The sequence below is a fragment of the Mastigoproctus giganteus genome, chromosome 10 (genome assembly GCF_048544385.1).
Source record: "Mastigoproctus giganteus isolate SK-2022 chromosome 10, ASM4854438v1, whole genome shotgun sequence".
In the NCBI taxonomy this organism is placed as follows: Eukaryota; Metazoa; Arthropoda; class Arachnida; order Uropygi; family Thelyphonidae; genus Mastigoproctus; species Mastigoproctus giganteus.
The window spans coordinates 116796613-116819348 of NC_143584.1; the positions used below are offsets into that span (position 1 = coordinate 116796613).

The 22736-nt window shown below is 37.4% G+C and overlaps 1 protein-coding gene across 4 annotated transcripts in view; it reads left to right on the forward strand.

The window, feature by feature from the left end:
* Nucleotides 1-22736, forward strand: part of unc-104 (kinesin family member unc-104) — a 1041320-nt gene that overhangs the window by 229318 nt on the left and 789266 nt on the right. For all 4 annotated transcript variants that reach the window (XM_090382707.1, XM_090382708.1, XM_090382709.1 and 1 more), the window contains exons 9-10: nucleotides 19929-20007; nucleotides 20153-20231. In XM_090382707.1, coding sequence (XP_090238833.1) covers nucleotides 19929-20007; nucleotides 20153-20231 — 158 coding nt within the window. The remainder of the gene's footprint in view (nucleotides 1-19928; nucleotides 20008-20152; nucleotides 20232-22736) is intronic.

Sequence of the window (22736 nt, forward strand, 5' to 3'; positions counted from 1 at the left end):
TTTTTTACTGATGCTATATAAGCTTGCTTTCTTGCATCATGTGCCTTTACTAATGCTATAAAGCATCAGCCAAAAAAAAAAAAAAAAACACCCACAAAATCCGATTTCAGACATTCATTTTCTCCAAATGTTTGTCCAGTTCTTCCTTGAATTTATTTAAGCTATCAGCTTCCACAACGACAGATGGAAGTTTTTTCCAGGATTCAACCTATTGCTTGCTAAAGGCAAATTTGCACTCATCTATTTTACAACTGTATTTTCTCAATTAGAATTTATACTCCTTCAAGTGCTGCACTGCTCAGAAATCGTCATATCTGACTGCACAGTTACTTCCAGGTCTTTTTCATTCTCCATTATCCTGAGTGTAATACTGCACAGTTGGTATGTTACTCTTGGATTAATACTACCGATTTGCAGTACTTTGCTTTTCTTAGTGTTAAACTTCAGTTGCCCCTCCTCTCAGCCCATCTGCCCAACTTTTCTAGATCCTGTTGCAGGATCTAGAAAAGTTGTAAATGGCAGTAAGATCTACTGTCTTACTGCCATTTACAACTCTGCCACCCTTCGTATCGTCTGCCAACTTGGACATTAAGCCTGATATACCTTCATCAATATCATTGTTAAATATAAAAACAACAATGCGCCCAACATTGAACCTTGGGAAGTCCACTAATAACATTAGTCCATGAAGAGCAGTGTCCATTGATTAGCATTCTGTCTTCTCCTACTCAACCATCCCTTCATCCATAGCAGCAACTTGCCCTTAATGCCATACTGACCCCGGGTGGCAAGCGTTTCCATGGCCAAATGATTCTTGTGTGTTTATAGAGTGTTTTTCTTCACAGCGACAGAGTTTTCCTTGTTTCTTTTTTCTCGTATTATTAAAGTTTTCTGTTAAATAGTTCTTTCTTAAAAGCACTAAGAAGAGAGCCCAGAAGAAGGAAAGTACCATTTTCTTTAATTCAATACTCTAACTAACTGAAATGAAAATGAAACTCCAGGGCCAAAAGGAGCCAATATGGATACAAGCAGTTATCCAACTTTAGAGCCATCGGGGCTCAAGATCAGAAATTCCTGACATCGACCCTGACATCAACCAACCCAAAAGGCTTTGAAGGGAAGCACAAGATCATGTTGCATTACCAAATTTCTTGGTATTTATTCTCTATCTTCCCAACCTCTGGGCAAATTATCACCATTCTTGATTCAAAAATGTTTAGAATCAATTGCTGGATCACCAAAAATGGCAAAAAGACATCCTCATTGAAAAGATATCCTCATTGAAACGGCCACCTCAAAACATTCTGAGTGGCTCTTAAACACAGCATCATTTTGTGGGCTCCAAGTATCAGTTGTTCTCCACAGAACCGCTACTGAAATTATAGTAGTCTTATAATACCGTGACAAAACTGACTAAAAAATTGAATGGCAAATGTCTAAAAAACGGTACTCACCTTGTATAAATCTGCAATAAATTTATTGGTAAATGGTGGCCGAATTTAGTTTAGAAGAAGCATTAAAAAGAACTAAGGCAGAGAATGGGGTAAAAATATTTTTAAACAAATTTTAAAATGAGCGCAAGGAAGTAGAAGTGCAGATCTCCAATCCTTGGTTGTCATAAAAAGGTTGAAGGACGCGAATGAAAGAATGAAATAAAAGAGAAGACCGGTGGTGCCAATAGTCGTTGCGAGAGACTTTCGTTAAATGAACCGTCATCAGTTGGCAAATGGAAGAAAAGTGAGCGCGTGTTGTATTTAAAGTTGGTCTATACTCTCGTGATGCTCTTTTTGACACGGGGGAACTTTAGCTGCGAGAGGTTCCAAGCTGGTGAGAGGTTGAAGGGAAGTTTTGCGTTAATAATATTGAGATCGGAATGGTGTCGGTACCATTCGATGGTGAGGGCTTCATATTGAAGAATTCTGTAGCTCGATCTAAGTTTAATAATAGTGATGGCAGAGTCAACAAGGGGGGTGTGGTTGTGGTTTTGAGCATGGCTTGTTAACTCAGTGCAGGATTGACTTGTCCTGAAACTGTTAAAGTTGTAGTATGCACGGGTGTTGGAAGTTGTGGAGGAACCGAATTTGGTGGTAGTGCTGCCGACGTAACAGGTGTCGCATGCCTGATAGAAAAATACAACTCTCCAAAGCGCTTATCAAATATTTCTCCAACAAATTACACATAGCTTTCCTACAAAAATGCTTATATCACAACGTCATCCCCAAATTCGCCCGCATCTTTCCCAAAAATAACTGTAAAAAATACCCACATATCATACACCGCACATCCATCGCGATCATACGCGAAGAACTTAAGAAACGATTTAACAAAAAACACCAACTTTTAAACTGCATTCATCAATTACGATTCCTTCTCAAAAGAAATATGCCATCAGACGCCTGGATCAAATATACTAACCACAACAATGTACATATCAACGCCACCATCCAACACATAACACAAAAACACACCAAAAAATGGAACACACTCACATCCAAACCCCCCCCCCCCCAAAATTTCCACCGTTAACCTCTCTTCAAAATCTTTCTCTCCGGCCTAGAATTTAGCTTTAATTTTGACATTAAAGAACAACACTATCCAATAAAAGATTGTATAATCGAACTCCAGTCTAAACTCGACCAACATCCCGATAAGTGGCGACTTATACACCAGTCTAACAGGATAATAAATTCTAAACTCACATCTCTCCCTAACATAAAAAAACAACAACTCTCGGATTTACAAAGACTAAGCAAAACCCCAGATATCATCATCCAAAAAGCTGACAAAGGAGACACAATCGTTATCCTGGACAAGGACAGCTACACAGAAAAAATGGAATTAATTTTAGCCGACCAAGATACATATACAAACGACAGCAACCACAACATTACAAAACTTAAAAATAAACTTGACACAATTCTCAGAAAACTCAGACAGAACAAAGAAATCAACCTCTTTACTTTACAACAGATAGGTATTCGCAACAACATTCTGCCCCACATTTTCGGAATAACCAAGTTACACAAACCTGGCCACCCACTAAGACCTATCGTTTCTTTTAGTAGATCAGCTTTTGCTAATTTATCCACCTTCCTTGTCAAAATTATATCCCCACTCACTCGATTCTCTACATTCAAAATTAATAATACAAACCAAGCGTTCCAAAAAATCAGCCACACCACCATATCCGACGAAGACATATTAGCTTCTTTTGACGTCATATCCCTATACACTAACGTGCATATTCCTTTCACCCTACAAGCATTACGCGTACTTCTAACAGCTGATGACACTTTAACGAAACGCACCTCTCTTTCAGTCGACCACATCCTTGAACTTACTACTCTTTTACTAGACGCTAGATATTTTAGATTTAATAATAAAATTTATCGACAAACATTTGGTTTACCAATGGGTTTAGGCATTTCTGCTCCCCTTTCTGAAATTTATCTCGCCACTATTGAAAACCAAATTTTACAACCTTTCCCTTCTGAAATTAAATTATACATCCGCTACGCCGATGATGTCTTAATAATAGGCAACAGAACAACCATAGACAATCTTTTTTTAAAATTCAATACAATACATGACAGGCTAAAGCTTACCCTCGAAATCGGAACGGACAACCAAATTAATTTTCTTAATCTCACTATTTATACAACAGACACAAATTTAAATACCAAGATTTTCAGAAAAAACATGCACACTGGTAAATATCTACATTTCACTTCACATCATCCCCTTAGTACCAAAAAAGCCGTCCTATACAACCAAATCTACAATGCTATCAAATTCAGCTCTTCACAAAACGATCTACACAATGAACTTCAATACCTTACTGATAAATTCATAGCCAGGAGCTATCCCCCTCAGCTCATCCAACACACAATATCCACCGTTAAAAACAACATTATAACCCCATCAGATACAGTAACAAGACAAATACTCGCATAGTTCTCCCTTACCATAGTGAACTCGCAGCACAATTCCGACGTACATTCAAAGATACCGACATCTCCTTCACTTTCTCTACTTATAATAAACTAGGTTCCCTATTTAATTCTTATAAAGAAACATACAAGTATCCCATCAATGATCTCAATAATATAATATATCTCATAAAATGCCAACCAAACTGCGACACCTGTTACATCGGCAGCACTACCACCAAATTCGGTTCCTCCACAATTTCCAACACCCGCGCATACTACCACTTCAACAGTTTCAGGACAAGTCAGTCCTGCACTGAGTTAACAAGCCATGCTCAAAACCACAACCACACCTCCCCTTGTTGACTCTGCCATCACTATTATTAAACTTAGATCGAGCTACAGAATTCTTCAATTTGAAGCCCTCACCATCGAATGGTACTGACACCATTCCGATCTCAATATTATTAACGCAAAACTTCCCTTCAACCTCTCACCGGCTTGGAACCTCTCGCAGCTAAAGTTCCCCCGTGTCAAAAAGAGCATCACGAGAGTATAGACCAACTTTAAATACAACACGCGCTCACTTTTCTTCCATTTGCCAACTGATGACGGTTCATTTAACGAAAGTCTCTCGCAACGACTATTGGCACCACCGGTCTTCTCTTTTATTTCATTCTTTCATTCGCGTCCTTCAACCTTTTTATGACAACCAAGGATTGGAGATCTGCACTTCTACTTCCTTGTGCTCATTTTAAAATTTGATTAAAAATATTTTTGCCCCATTCTCTGCCTTAGTTCTTTTTAATGCTTCTTCTAAACTAAATTCGGCCACCATTTACCAATAAATTTATTGCAGATTTATACAAGGTGAGTACCGTTTTTTAGGCATTTGCCATTCAATTTTTTAGTCTGCACAGAACAAAGGGTGTGACCAATGAGTGGGATCTAATTACAGTCTCCGAAGAAGAGCTACTCCAAGAACTCAGTAGTCAAAAAGTTATAAATGTGAAAAGGATTATGACTAAAAAAGGTGGAAATCTCACCCCACCGAGATCCATCATTTTAATATTCAGTACGCCAGACGTACCATCCTCAATTAAAGCTGGCTATTTAAATTGTAGGATTTGACCCCATACATTCTGAATCCCGTTCGCTGCTTCAAATTCCAGAAATACGGTCATTTGTAGCAGGCATGTAGAGGTGAAGCCGTATGTCCCAACGGCGGATATAAGGAGCATTTTCAAGAAGATTGCTCAATCACAATCTCTGTTTGTCCGAACTGCAAAGGAAGCCACCCAGTCTTTTCCAAAATCTGTGAACTTTGGATAACAAGAAAGAAAATTCAAAAATACAAAATTGAAAATAAAGTCACATTTTCTGAGGCACATAGGCAAGTTATGTTGAGCTTACTAATGGACATTCCTATGCAGCTTGCACTGGGAACTTTGTTTCTACTGCAGCACAAACAGAAGTTTAAATACTGCCTAACATCTCTCTAGCGAACTGGTTGAAATCTACACTTATAACCGTTAAGAAAGATAATCCTCCAAGGAAAATTACCGCAGCAACAAATACTCCAATAAGCATCCCTAGGATACTCCATCAGTTCCATTTGAAAAAGAAAAACTAAAATCTGATCCAGGTTCAAAACAAATGGAAACTCTCACCAACGGAAGTAGATGAACATTTAGATAATGAGAAGCCCATTTTGGAATTCCATGCAAATGACACTATGGATTCTGTATGCCCCTGTTTCCTGAAAACAGATAAAATAAATCAAGACTGACTGAAATGCTCCACTTCTTAAAAACAGTCAGACCAATCCGCCACTACTAAACTTAAATAATGTCTAATATCATACAATGGAACTGCAGAGGACTAAGAAGTAATTCTGATGACCTAAGAGATTTACTAATTCAGTTCAATCTGATAGGAGTATGTCTACAGGAAACTTCTCATCATCTCAAGCTTCACCAAAATTTGCAAACTATACAATGTATAGAAAAGACAGGATCTCGGAGTTTCCCGCTCATGGAGGAGTAGCTGTGCTTGTAAAATCAAACGTACCATCCAGACAAATTCGGTTACAAAGTAGTCTAGAAGCTGTGGCAGCACATATTTCAATCAGTATATTAATAACCCTAACTTCTATATATATTTCCCCTTCTCAACCATTTTCAAATACAGATCTTCACAATCTCGTTATGCAGCTACTATCTCCAATCTGCCTTTTGTTGGCTTTAATAGCCACCATCCATTATGGGGGTCGCCTGCAATTGACACAAGAAGCAAATTAATCGAAACATTCATGAATAATAACAATCTAACTATACTAAACTCTGGATCTCCCACTTATATTCACCTAACTGCAGGATCTACTTCTGCAATAGATTTGTCAATCTGCTCACTATCAGTTCTTCCAAGCATGACATGGTCAGTGATAAATGATCCTCTAAACAGTGATCACTTTCCAATCCTTTGCTCATTACAAACACTGGTAACTGCAACTCTTGAGCACCGATCCACCTGGAAGTTCAAGAACGTAAACTGGGAGAGCTACTCCACCCAGGTCCAGTTAGATGGGAGTTATGTTCAGCAACATCCAATTTAAGACGTAACTACCTACATTACCAGTTAAATACTAACTGCAGAAAAAATTAAATTCCAAAGTCACGACCTCACAAGTGCTCCCACCATAAAAACTGGTGGAATACAGATTGCTCTGATGCCAAGCGTGAGAAAAACCGTGCTTGGAACAAATTCTGGAACAAAATCTTGGAACAAGTTTCCTACGACCAGTAACATAATCGAATACAGAAGCCAAAGCAAGGCAGATTTGCTTTGATTTGGCTTTTGTATTCAAAGCAAGGCAGATTAGGTGAAAAGCCAAACCAGACTCCTGGATCTCATTTGCCTCAACTATTACCAAAGATACTCACCCACGACTCATTTGGAGAAGAATAAAAGCACTAAATGGAAAATTTTCTTGCCCACCCCTCTCTGTTGGAATGGGAAAGATCTATCTGCACTTAAGGAAATCGCCAATGTGCTAGGAGAATCATTCTCTACATATTTGCTTCTGCTTCCTACTCCGTCTCCTTTCAGTGCATCCTTGATGCACTGAAAGGAGACGGAGATGCAGAATGCCAAAAATTAACTTCTCCACACAGCTCTAACTTCCATACAATCAACCGTTTAATTTAACAGAACTCAAGGAATCCTTAAATAAATCCTCAAATAATGCTGCTGGCTCAGATGACATACATTACATCATGCTAAAACAATTACTTGAAGAGGACTTACGTACCCCACTGATCTTTTTTAACTGGACCCTCTCAGAAAGTGCTTATGCACTTTCCTGGCATTATTCTTTCATACTTGCCATACCAAAACCATGCAAAGACTCTTCTTTTGTTAAAAGTTATAGGCCAATATCACTCACAAGCTGCATGGGAAAAATTTTTGAAAAAATGGTATATATAAGGCTTACCTGGATCTTAGAAGCAGAGAACTTTTTAACAAATCTTCAGAGTGGCTTTTGCAAGAACAGATCCACTCTTGATGTACTTATCAAAGCTGAATCGAATATTTGCAGTGCCTTTGTCATGAATCAACATTTAGTCATGGTCAATTTAGATATTGAAAAAGCATTTGATGCTACCTGGCAACATGGTATTATTATGGACCTTTATCATCTAGGACTAAGGTGTCATCTCCCTCAGATGATTCAGAATTTCCTATGCAACCACTCTTTTCAGGTCCACTATCAGAATGTACTGTCTACATCCCATATTCAGGAAGGAGTACCACAGGGATCTATACTCAGTGCAACATTATTTTCAATTTGAGTCAACAGCATAACCAGAGACATCCCCAAAACTGTGGAGGCTTATATGTACACGGATTACCTCACCATCTCCTGCCAGTTGCAAAGCATGAACATCATTGAATGTCAACTCCAACTTGCCATTAACAGAATTGAATCCTGGATTTCACGCAACGGATATCGACTAGCTGAACAGAAGTCTACCACCACTCACTTTTGTAAGCAACATGCTCTCCTGAATTACAGCTAAACAATAGTCTGATACCAGTAGTAAACGGCATCAGATTTCTGGGTATGATATTAGTTAGTAAACTTAACTTCAAAGCTCTTATCACATATCTATGAACTACTTGCTAAAACAGCTAAACGTGCGTAAGTCAGTCTCATCCATGTCATGGGGAGCTGTTTGGTACTCCTTACTTCACCTGTACAAGTCTCTGATCCGTTAATGCTTAGATTATGGTTCTCCCGTATATGACTCAGCCAGGAAAAGCACATTAGAATAGCTAAATGTCATCCAGCACAGTGCTCTGAGGACTGTGCTGTCAGCATTCAGGACTTCCCCAATGCAAAGTCTTTATATTGAATCCCACGATCCTCCATTACATCTTTGTAGGAAAACATTTTCAGAGTTGGAATATCGATTTAGTTGATATTTTTCAGAACATTTCCTATGCAACCACTCTTGTTGTTGTTGTTTGGTTTTTTAGGAGCATTAGCAACTAAGGCCATATTGCTCTGGAATATGCGGTGGTCATTCCTGACCTTTCCGCATCCTCCGTATTTGGTGGTGACGGGCTCAAACCCAGGTCTAATCAAGAAGCAACCACTCTTTTCAGGTCCGCTATCAGAATGTACTGTCTACATCCCATATTCAGGAATGAGTACCACAGGGATCTATTTGCTGCAGCTGTTTTCCCTTCATGTACAATTACAGCCACACTACCGTTAGCATGCAGTGTCTTCACTGCTGAACTTTATGCCATCAAGTTAGCACTTAGTAAGATTATTGAACTTTCCATCTCACCTGCAATAATTTACACTGATTCCCTCAGTGCTATCTATGTCATAAGGAAGAATTTCTCCTCTTCTCATCTTACATTGAAACACATTCATTTTCAGGTATTCTCCTGCTTTTGCTGGAATTCCTGGCCATTCTGGGAAATGAAAGTGTGGACTTTGCCGCTAAACGTCCTCAACTGGTCACAGATCTGGAAAAGAATACTGACAGCAAACTTTACCAGATAAGACAAGAACCAAAGCTGTGGCTCTCAGGCTTCTGACAAAACAGATGAGAGGAAGTGGTACTGGCAAGACTCAGATTTGGACATACGCATCATACCCATCTCTTCCTGTTATTGGGAGAAAACCCACCTCAATGCTCATCCTGTAACAATCAGTTTATGATCTGCCATTTTCTCCTTGATTGGCCCTTATATTCAACCATCTGGTCAAACACTTTTCAATCAGTTTCCAAGCTTAACATATCACATGATTTATCTCATGTCCTAGGGAAAAAATGCAAATATTGAAAAACTTTTAATATACTTAAAATGTATTGGCCTATACAAGAGAATATTATAACTATAATTCTTAATTCTGTAATATTACTGATGTCTTATCTTCTGTAATATTACTGATGTCTTATCTTCTGTAATATTACTGATGTCTTATCTTCTGTAATATTACTGATGTCTTATCTTCTGTAATATTACTGATGTCTTATCTTCTGTAATATTACTATAATCCTGTAATAGTTGTAATATACTCTTGTATATTACAACTATTATCAATTTAACAGATATAAGGATATGGTCATGCTATTAAACTATGAATAGACACAATTTGGCCTCAGTAGCCCTTGTGTCATTAAACCCAATAACAATAGTGCCATACTGCTCCAGTTTGTACAGTAGTCTTCCATGTGCAACAGTATCAAAAGCTTTCCTGAAATCCAAATATATGATATTAAATTTTTTTTCACATCCAGTTTCTTTGTGACCACGTCATAGTACCCAATCATAGTCAGACAAGATTTCTCCCCTAACAAACCCAAGCTGTTCCTGAACTATAACTGCAGTCTTATCTAGATGATCCTGCAATGCTTATATAACCAGTTTCTCCATTATTTTTCCCTGAACAGAAGTTAAACTAAACAGGTCTGTAATTACTCATGTTACCCTTTGATCCCCCCTTTGTGAATTGGTGATACATTTGCACATCTCCAGTTCATTCAGGCCTCTGAATCGAAGGATGATCTCATAATCATGACTAAAGATTTGCTTGCTTCCTTTGCTGCCTCCTTTAATATAACTGAATAGATCCCATCCAAGCTAAGTGCCTTTCTTATGTTTAACTTCAACAATTTCTCCTCCACTTTCCTCTCAGTTATTACAAAATCATTTAGCTCCCTGTTATAGTTTGATAAACTTTTGGCCTCCACTTCCCTACAGAATTCGTCATGTGAATGTAGATGCAAAATAAATAAATAAATTTTCTGTTTATACTCTGGGACAACCAAACGGTCAGAGGAGTTCACAAAATAGACAGAATACAAGAAACAGCACCGTATTCAGCAATCACAGGCTTGAACCCCGGTCACTCAAGGCACATGTACTTATGCACCTGTGCGCCTGACCACTTGCCTACAGCTCTTTCAGTTTGTCAGCTACCTGAGCAGGATTATCAACAGTCAGACCATCAATATCAAGTGGCCCAATCTGATTCATCCCCTTCCTTCTAAGTTTACATAAGTAAAAAAGTCTTTGCTGTTTTTCTTTGCATCCTCTGCCAAAGAGTTCTCATAATCTACCTTCACTTGCCTGACATCGTTTGTGATTTGATAAATTTATTAATAATCAAATAAAATAAATGACGTTAATAAATACAGAAAACCACAACCACGGGCCCAGCACTGAACCTGGGGACTCCACTAATAACATTAGTTCAAGAAGAGCAGTTTCTATTGAAATGAGATGAGAACTCCCTGTTCTCTCCCACTCCCATCCCTTTATCCATAGGTAACATCCCTTAATACCACACTGCTCCAATTTGAACAGCGGTCTTTTATGTACAACAGTATGAAAAGCTTTCCTGAAATCCAAATATATGATATAAAAATTATTTTTTTGCATCCAGTTTCCTTGTTGTTGTTGTTGTTGTATCATAGCATCCAATCAAATTGGTCAGACAAGATCACCCCCTTAAATTCATGCACTGACTGAAGTATAAATGCACTCCTGTCTAGATGGTCCTGCATTACTTCTTTAACCGGTGACTCCATTATTTTCCTTGGAACAGAAGTTAATGTAACAGGTCTGTAATTACTCATATCATCCTTTGATCATCGTTTGTGGATTAGGGATATATTTGCACATCTCCCTTCCCATGTATATTCAAAGATGTTCTCAAAATTTTGGTTAAGGGTTTGATTCCCTCCTTTGCTACATAAAAAAGGTAAACTGAAGCCATTATCAATCTACTGCAGGATGGAAGCCTTCTCAATGATTCATGTTGAGGGAAATGGACCATAATCTGCAATGCTGGTTCAGTGTGGGTTGGCAGATCGACTGTATTTAGCAATCAAGGGCTTGAACCCCGGTCTGCTCAAAGACCACGTGCTACTGCACTCCCGCTCCTGACTATTTGGCTACGGAGGCTGTCACCCATTTCTACATACCTTAATATAATTGGAAAAATAATCTGCTTCAGGTGCCTTTTTTATGTTTGGGTTCGATAATTTCACTTTCCTCTCAGTTATCACAAAATCATTTAGCTTCCTGCTATAATTTTCACATCCCCTTCTCTAAAGAATTCCTCCTATGTGAATGTATATGTAAAATATCCTTTCACTTTTTTGGCAACCTGAGCAGGATCATCAACAGTTAAATCCTCGATATGAAGTGGATCGGCGTGATTCATTCCCTTTCTTTTAGTGTTTACATAACTGAAGGAGTCTTTGCTGTTTTTTTCTTTGCATCCTTTTCCAAACACTTCTCAACTCTGCATTAGCTTGCCTAACGTCTTTTGTGACATGATTGTAGCCTAGTTTATATCTACCATAGGCTTCTCTATCACTTGATAATTTATATCCATCCCATGCATTTTTATTTTCTGCCATAAGTCTCACTAGTTCATATCACATCCATTTAGCTATAAACATTGAAGAGTATATCTTAGTTGGTATATAGCCCTTATAGCTTCGATTATTATTTTCCTGAAGGCTTAAAATTTAGCATTTGCTGTTGGTATTATCATCTGCAATGTTGAAGTTGTAAAATTAGCAGAAACATTCTGTGAACGTTACAAAAAAGAAGAGAGAGAGTATACTGTGCATACGAGGCTTATTAATTGAATTCCAGAGGGTATACGGCATATACCTATATATATATATATATATATATATATATATATGGCATATTTATTTACTTATATATATTCACTGATGAGCCAAAACATTATGACCAGCAAGTCATTATGCAAATCGAAGCAACTGCAGGTGAACTATGGCGCAGCACGGGTCGGGAAACGATATAAAAAACACCCGATACTGAGCTCTGTTAATTATTGTTACTCTTATTCTTCAGATGGGAAAGACAGTGGACTGAAGTGAGTTTGACAAAAGCCAAATTGTAATGGCCAGACGACTGGGTCAGAGCATATCCAAAACGGAACGGCTGGTGGGATGCTCATAGTCAGCCGTGGTTAGTACCTACCGAAAGTGGTCCAAGAAGGGAGAACCCACGAACCACCGGCAAGGTGTTGGACTAAGGAAAATTTCTTTACTCTTAGGAAAGTTGGACTGGAGAAAGTCAAGTTTTAAAGTGAGGAAGTGAAAGAGTTCCAGGTGATTAGTGGAGTTGGGAGAATGATGGAGGTAACCTCATGAATTTGACAGAATGTGGTAGAGCGATTTTAAGCCAGAGATGATCAAAAAGAGGAGATTTGAAATTATTAAATCTCTGACAGGGACGTATGCACAAGTACCTCCTTTGAAGCAAAAGGAATCATGCAGCAAATAATTTGGACAACTGAGATGAGCAGTGTTAGAATCAATCGATTACCGGGATTCTGACAGAAAAGTACATAGGATTTGGCAGAGGTTAAGTGGAAATGGACATCTTTGAGATTAGAACTGGGACTATGTATATTTGAGAAATATACGAGGAAGTGTTTGCGAGGTTTAGATATTTTTTATATTGATTACAGCAGTAGTCTCCAAAGTGGGGTGCACGCACCCCTAGGGGTGTGTAAGATGATCCATGAGGTGTACGAGATAATCCTCAATAAAATTGTGAGGGCTGTTTTCCACACTGATATATAATACATTATATCTAGATAATAAAATCTCAATATAATGCATACCATTTAAATTATTTATAAATAAAACAGATAGTATTGGATTATATTTACTACACTTGTTACATTAATGATTTCTTATCTTTTTGTATGTTTTGTATTTTTTTATGTGATCTTTTAACATTATATGTGATTTTAGATATAATGCCTTCCATGTAAGTGATTTATAAATAAAAAAATATATTAAACTTATATATTTAATTTTTTTCCCGGGATGTGCGTGAGCTAATCCTTTTAAGTAAAATAAGGGTGCGGGACCAAAAAAAGTTTGGAGGCCATTGGATTACAGTTATTAGGCTATAGCACACTCCTACTCACATATTTGTTTTCCCGGTGCTTATGTCATAAAAAACTGACTCAACATTGTACTGGCCACCCACACCAAATGTTAGCACTATCTTAGATTTAATATGCTTCTTAATTAAGACCATAACCCTACCCTCTCTCCTCTGTGTCTTTTTTGTACACATTATATTCTCCATTTTCAAATTATGCATTCCTTTGTCTGAGAGATACCACATCTCAGATATACTTACAATTTTTTCATTTGATGATTTTACCAAATTCTTCAAATTTATTTACTATTACTGTAAGCATTAGTGTATACATAAGTAAACATGTATCTGTTCTTACTCTTAGTTACCCCCTAACACTGGCAGGGTATTTGCTTGTTTCATGAGGATCCCGCCCCCAACAGTCTCAAAATCCTGGACACATTGCTTTCCAGGTGGCTGCATATTAGCATTAGTAGAGGCATATGATGCAAGAAAGCAAGCTTTATATAGCCTCAGCCAAAAAAAAAAAAAAAAAACCCCTTCCTATTTCACCCATCGATTAACTCCAAATGTTTGTCTAGTTCTACCTTCAATTTATTTAAACTGTGAACTTCCACAACAACAGATGGAAGTTTGTTCCAGCAGTCAACCACCTGCTGGCTAAAGTCAAATTTCCACACATTTATTCTACAACTGTCTTTCCTCAATGTGAATTGAGGGGGGGGGGCGGAAACTTTGCTCTAGATAGACTCATGACTTTAATTCTCAAATGACGACTGTTTTTTTTCATAATTCGGTTCATTTAAGTGACAAATAACACAGTATGTGCAAGAAAAATGGGTTGTCGTTTGTTTTTCGTGAAAATTTGATAGCGACCCACCAGTAGTTCTCCCCACCTTGTGGTGCTAAGTATTGTCAATGAATGGGGATAAGTGCCAGTAAGTCACCAATGTGCACGCTTGAATTACTTCCTGGTACCGCCACGAGCATTGTTTTCCAATTTGTTTGTACTCTGTGAGACTTACAATAGTTATTGCCTCCATATTGACTTCATTTCAAATACATGTACATGTTGAGAACATTTTCATTTATCACTGTAATCCAGAGATTGAGGTAAACTCTTTAGACATTTCGAATTTTTGTTTATTGTATTTCGTATTTATAGATACCTATTTCTAAAAAGTTTTGAAATGAACCCCTCCTCTTTTTGGGGAAAACGAGCTAAAGACGAATGTTTGATGAATAGAAGTAATAGTGATGATTCAGATGTACCTGTTTTGAAAGAGCTTCAAAAACATGATTAAAATCATCCAGGTACATCGAGAACAGAGTTGGACTTGCGGACAAAAGAGAATCCACAATATTTCTTTAGTGATGAATCCAACGACAGCTCAGAATTAGATGATTTAGACATACACTGAGTGATCACTGAGTTATGACCACCTACCCAATACTTTGTAGGAACTCCTTTTGCCCTCAATCCGACGAGTGGTCAGAGTTAGATGATTTAGACATACGATGAATGATCACTGAATTATGACCACCTACCTGATACTTCGTAGGACCTCCTTTTTCCCTAGTACAGCAGCTATCCTATTTGGCATTGATTCAGCAAGATGTCAGAAGCATTTGGGAGGTATGGTCAATCAAGCTGTGTGTAATGCTGTCAGCAGTGCAGGTATGGAGGTGATTGGCGTATCCAGACGCCTGATATGCCTTTCTATTGTGTCCCACAAATGCTATGTGATTGATATCGGTGGAGTTCGGAGGCCAATCGATATGCTGGAAGTCAGAACTGTGTTCCTCAAACCATTCCTGCACAACAAGTGCCTGATGGCTCGGCGCATTGTCATCTTGGAAGACACCATCGCCATTCGGGAAGAAGTGTAACATAGCTGGGTGTACACAGTCAGCAAAGCAGTTGATGATAGCAGAGACCATTGATACATTGTTCCACATGCACCAGGGGTCCAAGTTCCTGCCAGTGAAACATGCTCCACACCATACAACCGCCTCCACCAGCTTGCACTTTTGATACCATGCATGATGGATCAAGAGCCTCATGTTGATGCCAAGTCCGTACACAACCATCCATGCTGTGGAGTAAATAACATGACTCATCCGAGAGCACACCACCTTCCAGGCTTCTAATGTCTAACTTGTATGCTTTTTGCACCAGGCGAGTCTTTTAAGCCTATGAACCTTGGTTAGGAGAGGATTCCGTAGGGGTCGTCTGCTGGTATAGCCCATAGGTGCGAGTGTGCAATGCATGGTCATGCCAGATATTGTTCTGGGTTGGTCCATGTGGTTTTGGGTAGTCAACTCTTCAACAGTGCTGCACCTGTTTGCCTGTATGAATCATCAGACCCAATGCTCACCTCCAACATCAACCTTTCGCTGACCTTTGCAGTTTTGCCATCGGGTCGTTGTTTGACCATTTTGATGCCAGTCATGGTACACTTTAACTATGGCAGCTCTTGAACAGCCCACCAGTTTAGCCGCTTGGAAAATCGAGGCAACAGCTTTGAGCACTCACAATCTGTCCTTTATCAAAGTCCGATAAATCCTTCCTTTTACCCATCAAGCTTGGAATTTTACTACCTATTGAACCACTGACACCTTATCTGTGCTACGTCGGTCGACTAACTGTGCACTCTTGTACCTCACGTGGTCAATGGGTCACATTCAGTTTTTATAGCGGTGATGTAACTGGTGTATTCAGTGAATACACCAGTTACGTTTCAATTACAATGATAGTGATGATAAGATCCAAACCTCAGAAGAATCTGATGAAAGTGATGAATATCATAAAATCAGTGATGAAAATAATGACCCAAATTCTCAAGTAATCTCCAGTGCATCCAAGTCTGAAAATGTTATTTGGCAAGAGGTAGGAAAAACTAAAATTTCAATTAATGAATATAATAAAGATGCTGAAATTCTTGTTGATGTAAATCTACACGTTCAAATCTACGGATGTGAACCAACCTTACCACGTTTACAAACTGTTTCTAACCGACGATATCCTTCAGATGATGGTGACTGAAACTAACAGACATAAACAGTATTGTCAGCAGCTAATAATATACAAACACCCAAAAAGAAGAAAGCTGATTGGAGACCAACCACTGAACTGGAAAAATTTCTTCGAATATTATTGATAATGGGAATTGTTCACGTCCCAGATATAAGATTACACTGGTCAAAAAAAAATAATCTGATTAGGAAATCTATGAGTAGAGATTGTTTCCTTGATCTGCTGAAATAGTGACATTTTTCTGACAATGAAACTGCCAATTGACAAGACCATCTCAACAAAATCAGAATTTTATTAGATAAAGCCAGTAGGAATTTTCAAGGCTTTTTAAAGCCAGGAAAAAACTTTCATTGATGAAAGTTCGATCCCCTGGTGTGGAAGGCTACTCTTTTTCCAGTATATCCCTAACAAATCTCATAAATATGGGATCAAATTTTATAAATTATGTTTGCCCTAGAGATATTCTCACGAAATCTCTATTTATACCAGAAAGGGTGATTCAGTGGAAGGTAAAGGACATTCCCATGCTGTCTCAGTGAAACTGATGGCTAATCTGCTCAGTGAAGGATGTGTTCTTTATTCGAATAACTTTTACACCAGTTTCCCTCTAGTGCAAGAGTTGTTAGAAAAGAAAATCTTTCTCTGTGGGGCTCTAAGAAGCAATTGAAAAGGAATACCAAGGAATATTAGAGGAAACAAAATGAAACGGGGAGACATAATTGCGAATAACAAAGGAGTGAAAATCATGAAATGGATCAATAAAAGACCTGTAATGATGCTAACAACATGCAAAACTCATCAGTGTAAAATTATTGAGAAGGAAAGAACAATAGAAAGAGAGAAAAAATCAAGGAACCTGATGTTATTATCAGCGACAATCAAGCAAAGAAGGGAGTGGATATATCTGACCAAATGGCGCCATATTATAGTAGTCTGCGTAAAACCATAAAATGGTATAAAAAAGCTGCAATGGAGATCATTTTTGGTACCATGCTAGTCAATGCACAGGTGGTACAAAGTAAATTTGGGACTAATAATCGTCTATTGATCCTTCAATTCTGAGAAAGTATAATATACAGTTTATTGAATAGCGAGACTACTACAAAAATAACAAAGGCACCTGGCAGAATTCATACTTTTTGTAAAATTGAAGGTCAAGCAAGGAAAGTTAGGAAACGTTGCAGGGAGTGTTACGAGAAAATTTCTGAAAAAGAAGGAAAGAAAGAAGCAGACCAGAAGGCAAAAAAAGTTGAAACATTTTGCCAAGATTGTGAAAATCAACCTGCTTTGTGTCTAGAATGCTTCAACATAATTCACTGTAAACAGAAATAATTATATTTGAAATAAAAACTGTCAACTATTGGTTCCTTTTTCTATTCCAACTACTATGGTTTTATATACTCCACAAAAACCTCAATAAATAAAAAATATTGATTCTAGGCTGACACTTGGTAGATAAATATATATGGAGGACTGGTGAATCTGATAAAATGCTTAAACTCCAGGTGCTTAATGCCAAAACTGAATATAAGACTTGTAGCACAATGAGACACCCGTGGGTCATCCGATGATAATTAGCTGCAGTGACCCACTGGTCGATCACTTTGCCCATTGGACATTAGAGCGTGAATGGGTTAATGCCTTCGAGGGCATCTACCTTGCACCTCAAACTGTCATAGTTTGAGGTGCAAACTATCGGAACACTGAGTTGACACCAAATTTTTTTAACACAAAGACATCCTCCTTGGCTAGATCATGTCCTGTTTCAGGAAGTTCTGCAAACATTTCACAAGTTGCACATTTTTTTAGGCTGTGATGCATTGGAGAATTGCCTCCTTCGGTTCTGCCCCAAGCCACAGCACTCCCGCTACTTTGTGCATGTTGCTTTGCTGCTCTAGTATGGGGCATGATTTCTGTTTAAATATGATTTAATTAATTAATAATGAAAATTAATAAGATTAATAAATTTAATTTATACTTGAAAATACTATACTAAGCTAACAGACTCCTAATACTTAACATTAAATACTATGTATTATGCTATTTATTTTTATGTTATGCCTTGCTCTATCAAGTTCGAGATATACGGTACACTAGTCCATATCGATATAATGTACTACAACAATGGCAGCTAGTTTGGAATGGTAAAAGATTCTACAGATACCAAATATTAACCTATAAAATCTCTATCTAATTTCAAAGTAAACTAAGGAGTGTGACCAGAACTATAAACCTACTTCTAGAAAATAAATTAATATGTCAGTTAAGACAATAAAACAGCATAAATTTATCAAAAACGTAGTGTTTGCTGGAGCTGCAAAATCTTTTCCAACAATGTACAAATGAAGAGGAACTCATTGCAGATGGAATGGAATAATCTGAAATTTTTAGTGATGAAGATGAGGAACCTATTGTTTATGAACAAGATGTTTCAGTGAAAGATGCTCATCAAAGATTAGAACTTCTACGTAGATTTTTTTTCGAGTACAGCCTAACTGTGAAAGTGAATTTAGTGCTATTGTGCACCTTCATAATTCCCATTTAAAACATGCTCTACCATTGAAACAATGTGTTTTGACAGATTAATTTAAAGTATGAAACAATTCTCTTGTTAGGTCTTGATATGTATGCAGCCTATGTAGTGAAATTTACAATCTGCACTCTAAAATCAAGTAAAATTTACAGTCATAATTTTCTTGTTTAATGCTGTAGTACATAATATAAATAAGATTATAATATATTTTATTAGTAGATTGAATGAATGTTCAAACCTTGAACATTCAATTATATTGAATGTTCAAGGTTTTGCTTGTTTCGTTGCTGATTTTATGAACGATTGATATATCGACTGTTTTTCTCATTTCCCTGGGGTGGTCGTCATTAGCATTAGCAGAGGCGTATAATGCAAGAAAGCAAGCTTATATAGCATCAGACAAAAAAAAAAAAAAGTACCTTTCCTGTTTCACCCATTCATTCACTCCAAAAGTTTGTCTAGTTTAGTCTTGAATTTATTTAAGCTGTCAACTTCCAGCTTAAATAAATTCAAGGGTAACTAGACAAACTTTTGGAATGAATGGATGGGTGAAACGGGAAGAGCTTCGACTTAAATATACAGCTTCAACTGTATATATTTTAAACACAGATTGTTATATGAAAAAACAATTAAAATTATAAGGAGAAATTTGTTTTACCTTTTCTAATTTGTGTAACATCCTTGATACAAAAAAAAATATTAATTTTGAAATTAGCATGCCAAATATAGGGAGCTGATGTATCAGAATATAAGATGCATTCTGAAAAGTTTGTTTTTATAGGTTCTGTTACCAGAATATAACATTAAAAGATTTGATGAAAGCACTACTTGATGATCTTTAAGATTTTGTCTGTTAAATCAGAATGGATGGCTGTGTAAATACTAAATATTTTGCTTTATAGCAGAAGACACAAAGTTCTTTCTCAAAAGAGAATTATCCATTGAAAATTTAACTTTTATATTTCAGGCTACGAAGAAGAAAAAGAAAGCAGATTTCATTCCATATAGAGACTCTGTATTAACATGGCTTTTAAGAGAAAATTTGGGTAATTATGTATTTGCATTTTAAATATTAATTTGCATATATTTCTTTAAAGAAGCAGCAGGATTAAAATGCATCTTCTGGAATTTATTCTAATTCAAGGATATTGCATATCCTTCTGTGCTGTAATTTTTTTGTTTTTCTTTCAGGTGGCAATTCAAAAACGGCTATGATTGCAGCAATAAGTCCAGCTGATATAAATTATGATGAAACCCTAAGTACACTGAGGTATGTTATATATCCAAATTAGTTAACTGATACATTTGGGGGTGGGGTCGAGCCCATGACCAGCAAATACGGAGGATGCAGAAAGGTCAGGAAATGACCACCGCATATTTCAGGTTCCTTGCACTATATGGCTAGTAATAATAATAATAACTTTGAGAATCATTTAAAAGTTAGTTTCTGGAGATTTTCCATCTGCAATACAATGAAATTATATTCTTCAAAAAAAAAAAAAAAAATTGTTTATTTGTTAAGCAAAATATTCTCACTTGATTGCACCAACCAGATTGAATTACAAAAAAGAATATTGAAAATTATATAAATATTTACTATTGTTAAAATTGGTGGGGACCAAAAAATTCAAATTGATAAAAATAAAAGCCATAAAAGCACAGTAAAAAATAATTGAAGCTTCGGAAAATGTATATGCTTTTCATCAGCAGTATCAGGTTAAACATTGGAGTCAGATTAGCATTAGTAGAGGCATGTGATGCAAGAAAGCAAGCTTATGCAGCATCAGCCAAAAAAAAAAAAAAAAAAAACCATCCCATTTCACCCGGCCATTCATTCCAAATGCCTCTCCAGCTCAGACTTAAATTTATTTAAGCTATCAACTACAACAACAGATGAAAGTCTGTTCCAGCAATCAGCCAATCAACTACCCACTGGCTAAAGACAAACTTCCACACATTTATTCTACAACTGTCTTTCCTTAATTTGAATTTATGTCCCCCTCAAGTTATTAATCTGAGTAAGCAGAAGTATCACGTCAGCATTGAGCCTGCTCAAACCATTCAAGTCTTTGTACACCTCAATCAGATCACCTCACAGGTACCTAGTCTCCAGATGCTGCAACTTGCAGAACTTAACCCTTTCTTCGTAAGTGCACCCCCTTTGTTCCTCTCACAAATCTTGTTGCCCTTCTCTGTACTCGTTCTAGCAACTCTACATCCTTCCTAAAATGAGGACTCCAGACCTGTATGCAGTACTCAAGGTGTGGCCTGACCATTGCCTTATACAAAGGGATAATCACCTCCTTGTCTCTGCTAGCAAAATTCCTGTATATCATTGAAAAAACTCCATGACCTGCTCTGGCAGCCCATCTGCACTGCTCAGAGAACTTCATATCTGACTGCACAATAACCCCTGTGTCTTTTCATTCTCCACCTCTCTGAGTGTAGTACCACACAGTTGGTACATTTCTCTTGGGTTACTGCTACCCATATGCAGTACTTTGCATTTGTCAATGTTAAACTTTAGTCGCCATTTCTCAGCCCATCTGCTTAACTTTTCTGGATCCTGTTGCAATAGCATACTGTCTTTACTGTCATTAACCCTGCCAACCTTTGTATCATCTGCAAACGTGGACATTAAACTTGATATACCTTCATCAATATCATTGATGAATACACAAAACAACAATGGGCCCAGCATCGAACCCTGTGGAACTCCACTAATAACATTAGTCCACATAGAGCAGTGTCCATTTATTACCACTCTCTGGCATCTCCCACTCAACCATCCCTTTATCCATTGCAGTAACTTGCCCTTAATGCCATACCACTCCAATTTGTACAGCAGTTTTCCCTGTGCAACAGAATCAAAAGCTTTCCTGAAATCGAAGTATATGTTATCAAAATTATTTTTTGCATCCAGTTTTTTTGTGACCACATCATAGTATCCAATCAAAATTGGTCAAACAAAACCTGCCTTTAACAAACCCATGCTGGGTCTTAACTTTTACTGCAGTCTTGTCTAGATGATCCTACAATGCTTCTTTAACCAGTGATTCCATTATTTTCCCCAGAACAGAAGTTAAACTAATAGGTCTATTGTTACTTGTGTCACCTTTTGAACCCCTGTGGTGAATTGGTGATATTTTTGCACACCTCCAGTCCATGGCAACCTCTCCTGAGTCCAAGGAAGCTCTCAAAATTATGGCTAAGGGTTTGCTTACTTCCTTTGCTGCCTCCTTTAATATAACTGGATATATCCCGTAAGGGTGTCAAGACTAATACTCAAGATTTCTAAGAGGTACAAGCTAAAGATTATAATGATTTATGCACCAACATCGAGCCACGATGATGAAGAGGTTGAAGAAATGTACACCGAAATTGAAAGTCTTCTAGATGAGCAGAAAACCCACTACACTATTATTATGGGGGACTTCAATGCTAAGGTTGGAAAAAGGCAAAATAGCGTAGAAAGAGGAACTATAAGAAATTTTGGAATTGGTGAAAGAAATAAAAGAGGTGAAAAACTTGTGGAATTTGCAGAATCTCAAGGACTGTCAGTAATGAAAACTTTTTTCAAGAAAAGGGTGAACAGAAAGTGGACATGGAAGAGTCCAAATGGATTAACAACTAATGAAATCGACTTCATCCTCACTAACAGAAAATATATTGTGAATGATGTTACCGTCCTGAATAAGGTAAATGTTGGAACTGATCACAGAATTGTAAGATGTACACTTGATGTAGATAAAGGAAAGGAAAAAAACTGACTCGA